Genomic DNA, 16170 nt, shown 5'->3' with positions numbered 1-16170 from the left:
TATTTATATTTATTTGTCTGCCCATCAGGTGTCGTCACAGCATCCGTACACTGAACAGTACATCGGCAAACCCCACGTCATAACAGTAGACTTCAACAACTCGCAAGAGTTTGAGAAAGCTGTTCAAGAGCTACTGAAATACAAGGTAAGCTTACCTATCATCTGGTACAATGGTTGGTGAACTGCTTTATACAGACGGCAGACTGGAATACTCAGTTCTGATTAATTGCCATCAGACATTACAAGGCATGTTATTCAAAGATAACAACCACTACACAGGCTTATCAGGGAACTTCAAATCAAGGTGACCATCTGTGAATACATTCAACTCCATATACCTACATGTAATTGAATGTAGTAATTACATAACAATTTAAATAGCGCATTTATCGTGTATGCCCACACACCCAAGGCGCTTCGCAATCATGAGGGGGGTCTCTCCGCAGCACCACCAGTGTGCAGCATCCACTTGGATGATGTGACTGCAGCCACAAGACAATGGCGCCAGTGCGCTCACCACACAACGGGCTTTAGGTGGAGTGACAATTCAGTGGATGGGGGTGATTCGGAGGCCATGATGAGGGAATTTGACCCCTATTGTTTTACGAGAAGTGCCATGGGATTTTTAATGACCACAGAGAGTCAGGATCTCGGTTTAACGTCTCATCCAAAAGACAGTGCTCACTGACAGTATGGTGTCCCCTTCACTTTACTGAGGCATTAGGACTCACTCAGACCACAGGTTGAGAGCCCCCTGCTGGCCTCACTAACATCTCTTCCAACAGCAATCTTTCCCATGTGGTCTCCTATCCAGGTACTGACCGGGTGCAGCCCTGCTTAGCTTCAGTGCTTAACCAATCTTATGCTGTGTTCACACCAGATGCGGAACGTGCGGATAAATCGCGATATTCGCGCGTAAATAGCCACGTGAACATTTGAGTTACTCGCTTCATTCGCGTGTCAAATTCACTTCAGAACAGACGTGGATTCGCGTGATGGGCAGGGCTTCTGTCTGCCCGAAGACTCTAGCTTCATAGCTAAATGGCTAACATGGATTTTATGAAGAAAATAACAGTGTTTAAGTGCTTTATGAAGACTGAAAAACAGTGTCGATACGTTTAGGGTCGTGTCTGAGTCCACTACATCCTTTCAGAGGTGCATCCAGCTCTGTGAGCTCATAAACTCCTCCAGAAACTGAACCTGGATGATGGAGGCTTTCAGCGGTTCTTCTGACTGAGCCAAGCCGAGTTTGATGAACTGTTGTCGGTGAAGGATGGAGGATTTCCCTCGGAACACCGACAACAGGTTCTACGTCACAATCACACCCCCACAAGAACAAGCTTCTGATTGGTTAACGCGGTGCAAATGTACGCTGAAGTTCAGATTTTCGAACTCGAGAGATTCGCGCGAAACGCTTGTTAAGCTCGTCAAAAGCGCAACACCTGGTCACGTGACTAAAGCGATTCAAAGCATGGATCAGCTTAAAAGCGTTTCGAGACCTGTCGAATCTCCATTTGGCTGCCAAAGTCAAGAAAAATTCTGTTTCATATGGCCTAGTGGACTGTGCGTGTGCACGCTGATACTGTTCTTCGAATGACGTTTTGGGTTCGAATCCCGACATGTACAAATATTCTGTAAGCATGGTTTCATGTATTTTAATCATGTTTCTGTTTTGTGTAGCTTAAATAGGATACAGTTGCAGTTATGCCATCAATATAGCATCATTTTTGTAACGCTGTAAAACTATAATTAATAATTTTACAGTACTGTGGTAGTTGGGTTTAAGGTTTGGGTAGACATTAATAAAATACAATAAATGGGAAATTTAATTAATAATATAAATAATTATTGTTAACTTCTGGCCACAACTGGTGTCTGATCTAGCTACAATCTTGTTTTAAGACCAAAACAAGACATCTTTATTCTCAAATTGTTTATTCGGATATCAATGTTGAAACAAAATGATACAAGAGCAAAGCATTACCAACTGGTATTAAAGCATTTCAAAACAACAATATCAGCTTGACCACCAAAAATGACCACTAGGTGTCACTGTAGAGTGGGGCCTCGAAACTTTTCGAAGCTTCGACACATTTGCTTCGACTGTTTCAGTGTTTCACGAAGCCTCGCTTTGCCCACCACTATCTTAGGCCGCAGTGTGATATGGCTGTGACATCCATATTCAGATACAACTATATTCATATGTGTCTTCTTGTCTGTCATGCCTCGGTTTTAGACGAGTTGGTGTCGTCTCGTGAATGAATAATTTGTAAGTTAGCATATGATCCATTCAGCCAGCTTTGTTTCTGTCAGCTTTGTGTTTTGGACTCTTTAGCGAAATCTTGTAACTGAATAATGTGCAGATTAGTGTATACTCCATCAGCTGTTTTCATTTCTGTCAGCTTTGTGTTTAATTAAAGAATTAATAAGCCATTTTGGGTCAAAACAATGCAATTTGTATGATTAATAAACCAGATAAAGCACATCCAGGATGGTTGTTTTTGCAGAATGTCAACCTGCCGATAAGCCTGTTGGGCTTTATTATGTGATATCAACCTCCTGAATGTACTTTATCCCTAACATACAATATGTGTTGCTCTCATTTCTGGCCATGCTGTGTATATATAGTGTCAGTCAGAATGGTGGATGGAAGAGGAAGACTTGGAGATGCTCTCATCTTTTGCCATAACTATATTTCTTGGTGCCAATTAAACACTGTGGTGCCATGAATACTTTTTTTAGTCATTTTAATCTTTAGCTCTGACTCACTTGCTTTTTGTAAGCACACACTTCCTGTTGTTATGGGAACACAGGCAGCACCTTTCAAAAGTTGGAGATCTCGATGAAGTTTCTTTAATCTACCTTGAAAAAGAATAGGAAAGCAAACAAAAAGGGGGGAAAAAAACATGTTTTTGGATGCAAAGAACAAAAAACAGTACAGATATTCAGAAAGGCAGTCTCTCCGGTTTGCGCTTCAGCACTGCACAAATATTCAGACATCATTCAGATGTAATCTCTGTTAGCCGTAAACAAAATCAAATTATTTGATCTTTGTCAAAAACTAATTTCCTGTAAGGTTTGGCTATCATGCTTTTTTGTTTAAAGGTACAGCTCTTTCTTTCTATCGTTAAATGTTATGTATTAAGGTAGTAGTTGGGTTTAAGTAGTGGGTAGGATTAAAAATGTAGAAGAAAAAAAAGATCATACAAAATACACTCGCCGGCCAGTTTATTAGGTACACCTTACTAGTACTAGTCTTAATCCTTCAGGCCATAGATTCAACAAGGCACTGGAGATATTCCTCAAAGATTTTGCTCCTTATTGACATGATCGCTTCACGCAGTTGCTGCAGATTTGTCGGCTGCATGTCCATGATGCCAATCTCCCGTTCCACCACATCCCAAAGGTGCTTAATTGTAGTGAGATCTGGTTATTGTGGAGTCCATTTAAGTACAGTGAAGTCATTGTCCTGTTCAAGAATCCAGTCTGAGATGATTTGCACCTTATGACATGGCGCATCATCCTGCCGGAAGTAACCATCAAAAGGTATACTTTGGTCATAAAGGGATGAAAATGGTCAGCGACAATACTCTGTGGTGTGTACAATACTCTGTGGTGCTGACATGATGATCAATTGGTCTTTATGGACCCAAAGTGTGCCAAGAAAATATCCCCCACATCATTACACCACCACCAGCCTAAACTGTTGATACAAAGCAGGATGGGTCCATGCTTTCATGTTGTTGATGCCAAATTCTGACCCTACTATCCGAATGTTGCAGCAGAAATGGAGACTCATCAGAGCAGGCAACGTTTCTCCAATCTTCTATTGTCCAATTTGTGATTGGCTGATAAGAAGTTTGTGTTAACGAGCAGTTGGACAGGTGTACCTAATAAAGTGGCCAGTGAGTGTATGTGCTTCATAAATACTAATAAACATAATAGGCAGGAAATAATTCACTATTAACTATAATTTATTTCCATACAGGAGCATTACCATTTCTAAATATCAGATCAGTATTTTTATTATTCTTAGTTTTTCGCTATTTGATATTGGTTTTGCATTGTCGAGTCAGTCTAGACAGTGGAACATCAAATCATATGCTCGGGTTTTTATTGGAAACAGGGGCGCAGGTATAAAACCTTATTAAAGGGTAAATGTTTCTGCTTTTATAACTAATGGCAGGTAAGTTTGTCTTTGTCTCCAAAGGAATAGATCAGTCACAAATGACCTTTGCTTTTAATTCACTCACGCTCATATAATTCCAAATGTTCAAGTTCACTAAGCCAGTACTGATATGAATATTTTATTATATAAGAGTTTTATAATGGCAGTATGTGCCTCAGCATGTTTGTGAAACCTAAAATACATTACTTCGGGTACATTTCTTTGCATGTTTCAGATGGCAAATCCACTAGAGGGCGCCTGTTAAGGGAATGTTTTGTTGTATGTTTCAGATACACGTTCTTCTTGTATACCTATATATGGGTTTATGTCTAAATAATCAATAGTGTTTTCAAAAGCAGATGTAAGAGAAAAGTGCACTGCGACAACAGTTTTATCTTGATTTGTCTGTATAGAGCTAGATAAGGTAATTCAATTACAAATCATAGACACAGTTAAGTAGTTTTGTAGTATTTATTCGCTGTTGTGCAAAGAATTGCGCTGAATAATTGTTTATTTGTTGTTAATATTCAGTGTTGGGGAGCAACGGAATACATTTAACGGCGGTACGTATTTAGAATACTATTTATGAGTAACTGTATTCCGTAATAGTTACCATTTTTAAACAGGGTATTTAGAATACAGTTACTTTCCTAATACCATTGGAATGCTTCGGGCGCCGCCGAAACCATAGAAACAGAAGCAACACTCCCAACTGCAATCACCAGCGTTAACTCAGTGAGACTCATGCAAATGACCCTGTTCTCATGCTCTCACGGCACACCTCCATTTTCTCCCGCAGCAAAAAGGACGATCGTAAACACCGAACAACAACCATGATTTTCAAATAAACTGCTTTTTTTGACGTCATTGTTCGTGAATTCGCTGCTTGATGTTTCGTTTGCGCTTTCAGAGGTTTCGTTTACGCTTCTTCAATTTACGTTCGCTTTTCTGACACAAATGTGGGCGGGACTTATGGGCACCCTAGCCAAAGTTGGCAGCCCTGGTTAACTTGAGTGTACAAAAATGGAGGATTTAGACCAGGAGCTTTACATTTTCGTAAAGCAACCATATTTTGAATTCTTCTAATATTTGCAATATTGTTCTTAATTGAGAAGTTTTCATAATATAAATTAAAACGTTGGATAGAACCTGTTACATTACCTTGGTTTTACGTAAACTATTTCAAAGTTTTTCTTTTCTTGCATACCTGATATTTTTTCTGTGAAGACTGTGAAATACCAAGGGTACGCAAAATGCATATTATATACATATACTGTAAATTACAGACAGTAATCCTGTCTATGTTCAAACACTTTTTATCTTTATTACCGAAACAGAAGCTTAATTTGTTGACACTTTGATAAATAAACATTATTTAATAAGAATAATTATATTGTTTTATTTATTTTTCCCTATCAGTCAGTAATGTTTAGCATTAGAGGCCCTCTGTTTTCTTGCAGAAATTGCTACCAACGCATAGTGTGGCATTTAATAGACTTGAAAGTTTTCAAGGGGAAGTATTCCAAGTATTGAGAATACAGTACCAGGATTAAGCAAAGTAACAGAATACGTTACAAAATACTTTTAAAGCAGGTATTCTGTATCGGCAAAGTATTCTCGCCAACACTGACAAAATGATCCTTTAAATATCATTAGTGTGAAAAGGAACAAAAGTTGTTTGTGTCAGACTGCCCTCTAGCATTCGTTTTACCTTGAAACTGCAGTCAATTGCATATTTTTGCAATTTCACAGAAATATAAGCTAAAGCACATGTTCAATGAACCTGTGTTTTTATTTTAATAGCCGCTTTGCTGAATCAATAGGAAATGGTTCACTTATTATGAATGATGTAAGATGTATCTTTAAATTTAAGTCAAAGGCCATAGCTTTATAGTTTTCCCCACATTTCATGGTAAATAAATATTAAGAGTCTAGTTTGTATGTCTTTTTTTTTTTTTTTTGCACAGGTAGAGCCGCTGATACCATACGAGTACACTTGTGAAGGCATGCTGGAGAGAGTCAACGCTTACATCCAACATCAGGTACGTAAGCTATTCAGGAACTATGAATATATGAAAAACCAAGTTTATATATGATTAATCTCAAATATATATTTAGATTGTCAACAGCATGAATGAACTTGCTAGTGGCAGCAGAACTTGCTGTAGTTACAGTGTAACTATTCATTTAACTATTAATTTTATGAACTTACTATATGGTTGGGGTTAGAATGTGGGTTAGGTTTAGGATTAATTAAATTAAATTCTGCATGTAAATACTATACCAAGTGTATGGCACATGTGTAACTATGTCATCTTAAATTAAAGTGTTTCCCATTGTCTCATGTCACACACTGTGTTCCTTGCTAAAAGGCTCAACATAGGCTGAGAAAACGTACCCATATATACATTTCTGGAGATTGTGAATTATGTAGCCAGAAGTACGTATGGCAGCATTTCGTCTTTAAAACGAACGATACGGGGCGGTATGATGCCATTCTTTTCCGCGCTTATTAGCTGACCGCTTACTTCCATATGGACGACTTTGTCCAGTAGCTCGTCATGTACATCGGCAAACTGGAGGTTTGAGTCCTGGTGAAGAACGGTTTCAGAAAGCAGAAGCTAAAAACTAAAATAATCAAGTAAATAACGATGGAAATGTGGTAAGATCTGAAAATGTGATCAAACAAAACAGGCCGTGCCTTTTCTTGGAGAAATTTGAGATGTTAAAAAGCGAACACAGCAGCCCCTGGTGGATTTGCGAACTGCAAAACACATATCTCATTGGACAGATTGGGCGCTTTCCAGAAATGTAGTGGTACATTTTCAGAAAGGCCTGGGTTGGAAGGGCTCATCCCTATGCCCAAATCCCCTTAAAATCTGTCACTCCAGAGGGTAAAAACCTTCAAAGAGATTAGGGGCTCTGTTTTGACGGTCCATGCGCAGGGCGCAAACGCTTTCAGGGCGTGTCAGAACGCATTTTTGCTAATTTACGGACAGAAAAATGCGCTTTGCGCCGTGGCGCATGGTCTAAAAGGGTTGAGTTTATTTTCTTAATGAGTTATAGGTGTGTTTTGAGAATAAACCAATTAGAGTCTCATCTCCCATTCCCTTTAAGAGCCAGCTGCGTCACGCCAAGAGCGCATTCGCTATTTACAGGACGCAAAGTAAGTCTAAGTGGAAAAACTGAGCATTTCACAAGCAAACAGTTCACAGTTTATTGTTAACAGAGCATCTACTGCGTGAGAATTAGAGATAATGGATCACTTTCACTTTCGCTCTTGAATAGGGAAACCTTTACGCACAGACATCAATTATAAATAATTGATTTTGTTTGTTAAGTGCAAAGATTTGTTTCAAGACTATTTCTAAATTCAGTTCTAATTTCTAGCAAACGAATAAATGAACAATAATGACCAAGTGTGCTCAAAATACTGAGTTATTTCCAAATACACCTGCCATGCCCCATATGGTCTAAAACCTGACAGGTGGACAAATCTAAGCTTGTTTTTAATAAAACAAATATAAATATGGATATAATAAATAATATTGCTAATAATAATAACATTATACAAAAGCAAATTGTTATGAATGAACTGAAAAAGCCCCCTGAGATGAAGAAGACATAAAAGCAGTGATTTTTCATATTTATGTAGGCTAGAAATGAATATGTTTTGTAATATTTTAATCCTTTATATTTATATTCTATATCTATTCTTATTATATCCTATATATATCCTTAATATTTACATTTTCTCATATGTAAAGATATTTGTCTATTGCTCTCTTGTGCGAATTAAGCAGTGTGTAAGCGAGGTGCAACTCTGCGCCGGAGTTTAGACCGGGTTAGTTTTGGTCTAATGAAAAATCTACTTTAGTTTCTCAAAATAGCAATGCGCCAGCGGTCCGCCTCAGAACACCTTCCTTTTTAGACCAGAACGCCTATGGGCGCACAAATGAGCGCTAATGCATTTGCTATTTAAACAGCGTAGCGCAACGCCTCAAAACGACTCTTGCGGCAAGCTGAAACTACCAAAAGACTACTGCGCCACGCCTTGCGCCACACTGCGCCGGGTGTATGATAGGGCCCTAGGAAATAAGAATGAACCCTTCTGAATGGAATGAACTGAGAGTATATCATCCATTACTTTTCATATTTTAGACACATTGTTATCTATGTAGCCTAAAGTTTAGGACAGATCGTGTACAATTTGGAAGCAATGCAAGTCTATGATTGCACGCACATGCACCCGTAGACAAAAATAAAAGAGAATAAGGGTAAGCATTTTTCGCCTATGAAGTGCACTACATATACGCTGAGCTTGCTTGCTGGATGCCTTTGGGATCTGATGTGAGCACATACACTGAAACGCACACTTCTGAAAACTGAAGTTACTACAGCTTCAATAACTTTTGAGCTCAAAATCCAAAACAACATTTAAAAGCTATAACGACTGTTGCAATTGAGGAATAGTTTTATCACTTTATTAAGTTGAAACAGTTAAAACAGTTCAATATTAGTTAAAAACAATGATATTTTGTATTTTGACTCTCCTGCAGAGTTCAGATCAACCCTAATTAAACACATCTGAACTAGCCAATAAAGCTCTTCGGACTCACCTGACACTTGTAGGCAACTATACAAAAACTGGTTAGAGGCTAAATTTGTCGGATGTTGCAGGACAAATCTAATCTACAGGAACCTGCTGTACTCTGTTCTGTTGCTGCATCTCTCTATACATTTGAGTGTGTTTTTCTGTCTTTCATTTTTAAGAATTTGCTCATCTGTCATAGGTCTATAAGACATCTCCTCCCACATGACAATGCTATAGTAATTTACAGCAAGAGACAACAGTGTTTCTGAGTCATGCTATAGTAAAGTGTGTTGATGTATGTTATACTATTTACAACACTTTGTCAATGAATCCTACAACATCTATCTATATATACGTCCGTCCATCTATCTATCCATCCATCCATCCATCCATCCAAACAAACAACCAAACAATCTATCTACCATCTATCCATACTGTATATCCATCTAAACAATATCTCAATATCTCAATCATCCATCCATCCATATATCTGAACAATTTCACTAATATCCATGCTTCCAAACAATTTCTCTACCATCCATCTAAACAATCTCTCTACCGTCCATCCACCCATCCATCCATCCATCCATCCATCCATCCATCCATCCATCCATCCATCCATCCGTCCATCCATCCATCCATCCATCCATCCACATATCCATCCATCCATCCATCCATCCATCCATCCATCCATCCATCCATCCATCCATCCAAACAGTTTCTCTACCATTCATCTATCCATCCAAACAATCTCTCTACCATCCATGCATTCATCCATCTAAACAATATCTCTGCCGTCAATCCATCCATATAAACAATCTCTTTATTGTCTATCCTTTCATCCATCTAAACAATTTCACTACTTTCCATCCTTCCATCCATCTAAACAATTTCACTACTTTCCATCCTTCCATCCATCCATCCATCCATCCTTCCAAACAAACAATCTCTCTACCGTCTGTCTTTCCATCCATCTAAACAATCTCTCTACCATCCATCTATTTATCCATTCATCTAAACAATCTCTCTACCCTTTGTTCATCTATCTAAACAATCTTTCTACCCTCCATTCATCCATCTAAATGATTTATTTACTGTCCATCCATCCATCCACTCATCTAAACAATTTCACTACCATCCATCCATCAATCCATCCATCCATCCATCCATCCATCCATCCATCCATCCATCCATCCATCCATCCATCCATCCATCCTCCCTTCCAAACATTCTACCCACTGTCCGTCCATCCATTTAAACAATCTCTGTCATCCATCCATCCATCAATCTGTCCATTCATCCCTCTAATCTATTGATACTACACCTTCTACATATCTATACTACACTTTCCATTAATCTATCCACCCATCCATTCATCCATCCATCCATCCATCCTTCCTTCCTTCCATCCTTCCTTCCTTCCAAACAACCTCTTTACTGTCTGTCCATCCATCTAAACAAGCTCTATACCTCCATCCATCCATCCATTTAAATCATCTCTCTACAGTCTCTCCATTCATTCATTTATCTGTTCATCTATCTAAACAATCTTTCTACCTTCTATTTATCCATCTAGACGATCTCTTTACCGTCCATCCATTCATCCATGCATTTAAACAATTTCACATCACCCATCCATCCATCCATCCATCCATCCATCCATCCATCCATCCATCCATCCATCCATCCATCCTTCCTTCCTTCCTTCCTTCCTTCCTTCCTTCCTTCCAAACAATCTCCCTACTGCCTGTCTATCCATCTTAACAATATCTTTACGGTCTCTCCATTCATCTATCCATCCATTTAAAGTATCTCTGTACCATCTATCCATTCAATATCTCTATTATCTATCCATTCATCTATCCAATTCATTTGTCCGTCTGATAAACTTTATGACTTAAAACTCGTCATTTAGAAAAAGAAGTTCATTGTTAGCATCGGTTGCAGGAGCTTCTTGAAACTGAATTTGAATATTTATAATATCTTCAAACTTCGTGACATACTGTAATACGTCTCTTGTTCAGATCTTTTCTGTCACGGGCATTGGAATGTGATGTTCTGCTTGTGGTGTTTTCTGCAGGATTTTTGTCAGCGCAGCAGCCCGTTCCCTGCAGCCAACGAATCCAGATCGTGGCCAGGGAATCCACCCAGTCCTTTCCTCCAGCTGCCCAACTCCACGGCTTTGATTTGGGCTCCGAACATCAGCGCTCCGGCCTGCTGGCCCCCCCTCAGCGCCCTGCGGCTCCTGCTGTCTCCAGAGGACTCGTCCTGTGTGAAAACATGCCAGGACGCCGGCCTCATCTGCGAGCCAGCTTTCTTTCCTTTCATCAACAGCATCGAGGCCTTCAATGGGTAAGAGATGCGTAACGTTTCTTTTGAATTATGTGCCTTTTTGCATGAGTGTGTTTGCTGTTTTAGTAGAGTAGCGCTGACGTGACTATAAAACCAGGAGTAGCGATTCACTGTGGGATTTTTCAAGAATTTACTATGATTATTATTACTTCTGTGGTAAAAGTAACTTGCCCGCAGGTTAGTGGGCTTGACAAACCACCTGTAGAAAACACTTCTTTATCTCTCTGACACTTTAACCAACACTTGCACCAGTTTTTTACACATTTGCACCAGACATTTATGAGGTGTGTCTTATACAGGTGAGTGGGCCTGACAAACCACCTGTAAAAACCCTCTTCTCTCTATAAAAACTCCTCCCTCCTTACTCTAGCATTAATTATGTTAGCACTAACAATTCCTTTATATAATTGGCACTTGCTGCATCTTCTTGTTGATTAGCTGAATGCCTCTTTAATTGTAAGGTAATCTGGGCAATAGCGTTTGCTAAATTAAAATTTTCATGGTCAATATCATTACCCCTTAAGAAATTACTTATTTTGATTGATTACAGAATTAGCACTGTTGTCCAACCATCTAACTTGCCTACAGTAGTTAACCTAATTAACACAGTTAAGCCTTTAAATGGCACTTGAAGCTGAATATTAATGAAATAGAAAACTTGTGTAATGGTGGCACGCCATCTTTATCAGACTCGAACAAACTCCACTTCTCCTTTCACTCCACCCTTAAGCCCCAGCTGGCCCTCTTTGGCCCAAGGTATTCTGCGGGCTAAAAAAGGCCGGCCACCGGCCCAGAGGAAGCCCTGGCTTGGCCCGATCAGGCCCCGGATGTGACAGTGAAAATGCGACTGGCTCACTCGCTTTAGGCGCGATAGTGGAAAAGCAACCAATGAGGACACCTTAGGGTGCTTTCACATCTGTAGCTCGGGTTATTTGGTCCGGTTCAAGGGCAAAAAATGATACATTGTTGCATTTTTCCACCGTCTTTGGGTAGTTTTCACACCATACTGCTGGCTTTGGTCCGAACCAGTTGAAAAGAACCACAATGCAGTCATCTGACAAAATCAACATCCCTCATTGGCCAGATGTTGTTAAACATACTTCCTAAACTGCTTATCGATTGGTCAGATTTAACGTGCGGGAAAATGCCAATGAACTCTCGCCAGTAAACAAAACCGGCAGACACAAAATGTGGCTTTTTACTATGGACGACTGCACTGACTGATTGTATTCCTACAAACTATACATTTCGAGAATGAAGCACGGCCATGGCTGGAAAACAGTGTTTAATGTATCGCACATCACTTCAGGAGGAGGCGTGAATTAATGTAGCTAAACTGCGACATGGTCATCTTGCGGAAATGATACCAACAATCCATCAGGTAATGTTTTCCCTCTCTCTCTCTGTTGGTAAAAGCGCTGTAAACAAATATTTTTCCTCCATATCCCATGATGCACAGCGCATCGGACTATGGCAGCTGGATTAGTCCAAAAGGCGCAGTACTTTTTGCAGTTTGTGTCTGTATTAGTTCGGATCATATTCTTACCACAAACAAACTGCTCCAGGGTTCATTTAAAAGCTTACAGAGACCACCTTTTCAAGCAGGTCTCGGTATGCTTATTTGCTCCGCTTTTGGTGCGCACTCGAGTACGATTGCTGCATTCACACCTGCCCAAACGAACCGCACCAAGACGGAAAATGAATTCTAGAGCGATTCAATCGAACTAAATAAGGCAGGTGTGAAAGCACCCAAAGTAACAAATGAATCCCTTTTGAAAAGATACCACACCAGTGACAGCTCTCGTACCTTTATTTATTTATCTAACTAACTAACTAACTAACTAACTAACTAACCAACTAACTAACTAAATACTTTAATTATGAACCAGTTTACTGGTAGAATTTGTTGGATATTTTGGTGAATGTAACAAAAAAAATGTTTCAACCCATGCTAAAAATTATAAATCACCATCTATATGGGTCAAATACGTCTCATGATAGTTTTTGCATCAAATTTGCAAAAGTCATATTTATATACACCGAAAGCATTATAAATGCTAATGAAGTGTCTTCTGTAATATTTCGAATAATGAAATGAAATGTGAAAATATGAGTGAAATAATGTGCCGTTTTCACTCAGCATAGCATTTATATATGTAAAAATGAAGCAACACATATCTTCCGGTCTGCGCTTATAAAATTAAAGATGATCAAACACTTTGTTTTATTATTATAAATGCATCCGCTGCGTAAAAACTTGCTGGAAAAGTTGGTGGTTCATTCCGCTGTGGTGACCCCGGATTAATAAAGGGACTAAGCCAACAAGAAAATGAATGAATGAATGAATGAAATACAAATGAGTGCAACTTTGGGGTTCGACCAATCGTGGCGAGCAAAAATATGAATATTGATGATAAATTATTTAAAAAATATATAAAAAAAAAAAAAAATATATATATATATATATATATATATATATATATATAAATATATATATATATATATATATATATATATATATATATATATATATATATATATATATATATATATATATATGATGTATGTATATATATATATATATATATATATATGTATGTATATATATATAAATATATATAAGTATATATATGTATATATATATATATATATATATATATATATATATATATATATATATATATATATATATATATATATATATTAGTTTTGTATTATTTATCTACAGTGTGTAATAAAATTTCCCCAACATTTCTCTAGTCTTCAGTGTCACGTGATCCTTGAAGTCTAAAATATTTAGTTTTTTTGTTTAAAAAAACATTAACAGTGGAAAGCATTCACTGTTCTCTATCTGTTGTTGTGCTGTATCACACTGAGCTCTATTGTCTTTGTCTTCTTTTCCACAGTCTTGATTGTGCGTAAATCTGTGTGTTTCAGGCTTAATGCTCAGTGTGAGTCTCTGGAAGCGGAGAAGAACCATGTGTTTCCAGCCGTACAAGTGGACAGGAGAGAGTGTTTCCAGCAGAAGGAGCCGCTGCTGTTCAGCTGTGCCGGAGTCAGTGCCAAACACCAGCGGATCTGCCCGTGCAGAGACTTCATCCAGGGCCAGGTGGCGCTATGCAGAGACTGCCTTTGAGCTCCAAACACCATCATCAAAACACAAGTCTGTGCGAAGCTGAGGCCGGTCCTGGAAGTCAAACATGTCCGAGTCCCCGATATCAACAGCTTCATGGGAATTGCTGGAGAGGTGGAGTTGTGTTTTCACTCTTGGTTCCTTTGAACCCAAGAAAAAAACATTGTCTCCAGATGAGCTGCTGATGGTAAGGGAGATGTACCCTGATGTTAAGGGCTTCGCCATCTTTCTGGAGGAGTTCAGTCGGCGGTGGAGTTGAGATTGAAAGACGTGAACGGAAAATAAACAAGAGTTTGAGGCTACTTGGTGATGCAGGTCAGACTCTGGAAGTTGTAGTTTTACGAAACTGCAGATGAATTTGAAAGTCAACATGAAACATTATGGAGTGCTGCTGGGATGATGTATTTTTCTAGGCTAAAACTTGAAAACAAGTTATATTTTCCTGTTTTATTGTCGCAAATTAAATTTTTGGGATTTTGGTTAAATGTTTTAATAAGTTCTGCTCAAATTAATACACAATAATCTTGGAAAAAGTGGAGGCTAAGGCCGTACTCACACTAGGTACAGTTGCCTCGAACCGGGCCAAAGCACCCTTGTCCCCCCTCCCGTCTTCCCCGACGGCCGCGCTTACACCACAAACAGGCTTCGGCACGCTTACATCATTGCTGCTGCGCTGTTCATTGAGAAGCGTTCTCTCACTCAGCAGCACAGTGGGGATTTCTCTAGTTATATCGTATCAGTTGTTTGATATGCCGTCAAATATTTCGCCAAACAGTCTTTAGGGATGCGGGGACACACAGTCAGATATTTCGCTGAACAGATCCGCCACTTTTGGCGCTCATAAACAGTCATAAAGCTCTCGTGCTGCAGGAATGAGGGGGTCTGCTGAAGGCGCGCAGCTGTGAGGAGTTTGCGTCTTTAATAAACTACGGCAGTTTGCGTTCACTGAACAGTAAGAATGATTAATAAATCCATATGAAACAGCCCCGTAAAAGTCACGTCTCGCTTTCAGTTCAAAGCCCAAGTGAACCGGGCTCAGGCACACCTCTTCCAACCGGACCAGGGCCGGCCTAGTGAACCGTGCTTGAGCCTGATTCAGCGCACTTACACTTCTCAAACGATCCGGGAAATGGGCCTGGGCATGGTACGGATGGCAAAGTGTGAGTAGGCCCTTAGGCTCTGATCACATCAAACACATCAGCTCTGAAAAGTGAGAGGCGCAACTTATCTTTTTATTGACTTTAGAAAGCTCCCAGTGATTCCCAGCTGAAAGGGCATCCGCTGCGTAAAAACGTGCTGGATAAATTGGCCGTTCATTTGCGGTGGAAGACGAAGCCGAAAAGAAAAGGAATGAATGAATGAATTAATGAAAAGAGCAGTGGACTGTGCTTTTTATTTTGCTAGCCAACCACTGTATCAATGTTCTTTATGCTGGAGCGCATGACATCAGGAGATTTTCTGCACTTTTTTTTCCCTTCAGGTGTACAGAACGCTTTGTAATGCTGTGTTCACACCTGACGTGGAATGTGCGGATAAATCACGCTAATTGCGCGAAAATAGCCGCGTGAACTTTTGAGTCTACTTCAAACCCCGCTTTGTTCGTGCGTCAAATTCACTTCAGAACAGACGCAGATTCGCGTGATAAGCGTGGCTTCTGTCTGCCCATTGACTCTAGCTTCATTGCTAAATGGCTAACATGGATTTCATTAAGAAAATAACAGTGTTTATGTGCTTTATTAAGGCTGAAAAATTTGCGCGTTTGCATTGACTTAACATGGAAATCAGTCGCGCTTGACGCTTCTTCCTTCCGTCGTCTGGTGTGAACACAGCATTAAAACCTCAAGACGCAGAAGGTTAGAAAACATCCGAGGCACACAAATGGACTTAAAATAAAAAGTTGCTATTTTCAAGGCTGATATGTTT

The 16170-nt window shown here is 39.3% G+C and overlaps 1 protein-coding gene across 1 annotated transcript in view; it reads left to right on the top strand.

Moving 5' to 3' along the window:
* The window catches only part of mgat5b (alpha-1,6-mannosylglycoprotein 6-beta-N-acetylglucosaminyltransferase B), a 224252-nt gene that overhangs the window by 206881 nt on the left and 1201 nt on the right, over window positions 1–16170 (top strand). Inside the window, exons 14-17 of the mRNA XM_073945164.1 lie at window positions 29–145; window positions 6136–6210; window positions 10843–11114; window positions 14052–16170. The exon at window positions 14052–16170 is cut by the window's right edge and continues 1201 nt beyond it. Of these exons, the coding sequence (XP_073801265.1) occupies window positions 29–145; window positions 6136–6210; window positions 10843–11114; window positions 14052–14250 (663 nt within the window). The 3' untranslated portion in view covers window positions 14251–16170. The remainder of the gene's footprint in view (window positions 1–28; window positions 146–6135; window positions 6211–10842; window positions 11115–14051) is intronic.

This window comes from Danio rerio, chromosome 3, assembly GCF_049306965.1.
Source record: "Danio rerio strain Tuebingen ecotype United States chromosome 3, GRCz12tu, whole genome shotgun sequence".
Taxonomy (NCBI): domain Eukaryota; kingdom Metazoa; phylum Chordata; class Actinopteri; order Cypriniformes; family Danionidae; genus Danio; species Danio rerio.
Note: the sequence above shows the minus strand (reverse complement) of the source record. Positions and strands in the feature narration are given on the sequence as shown.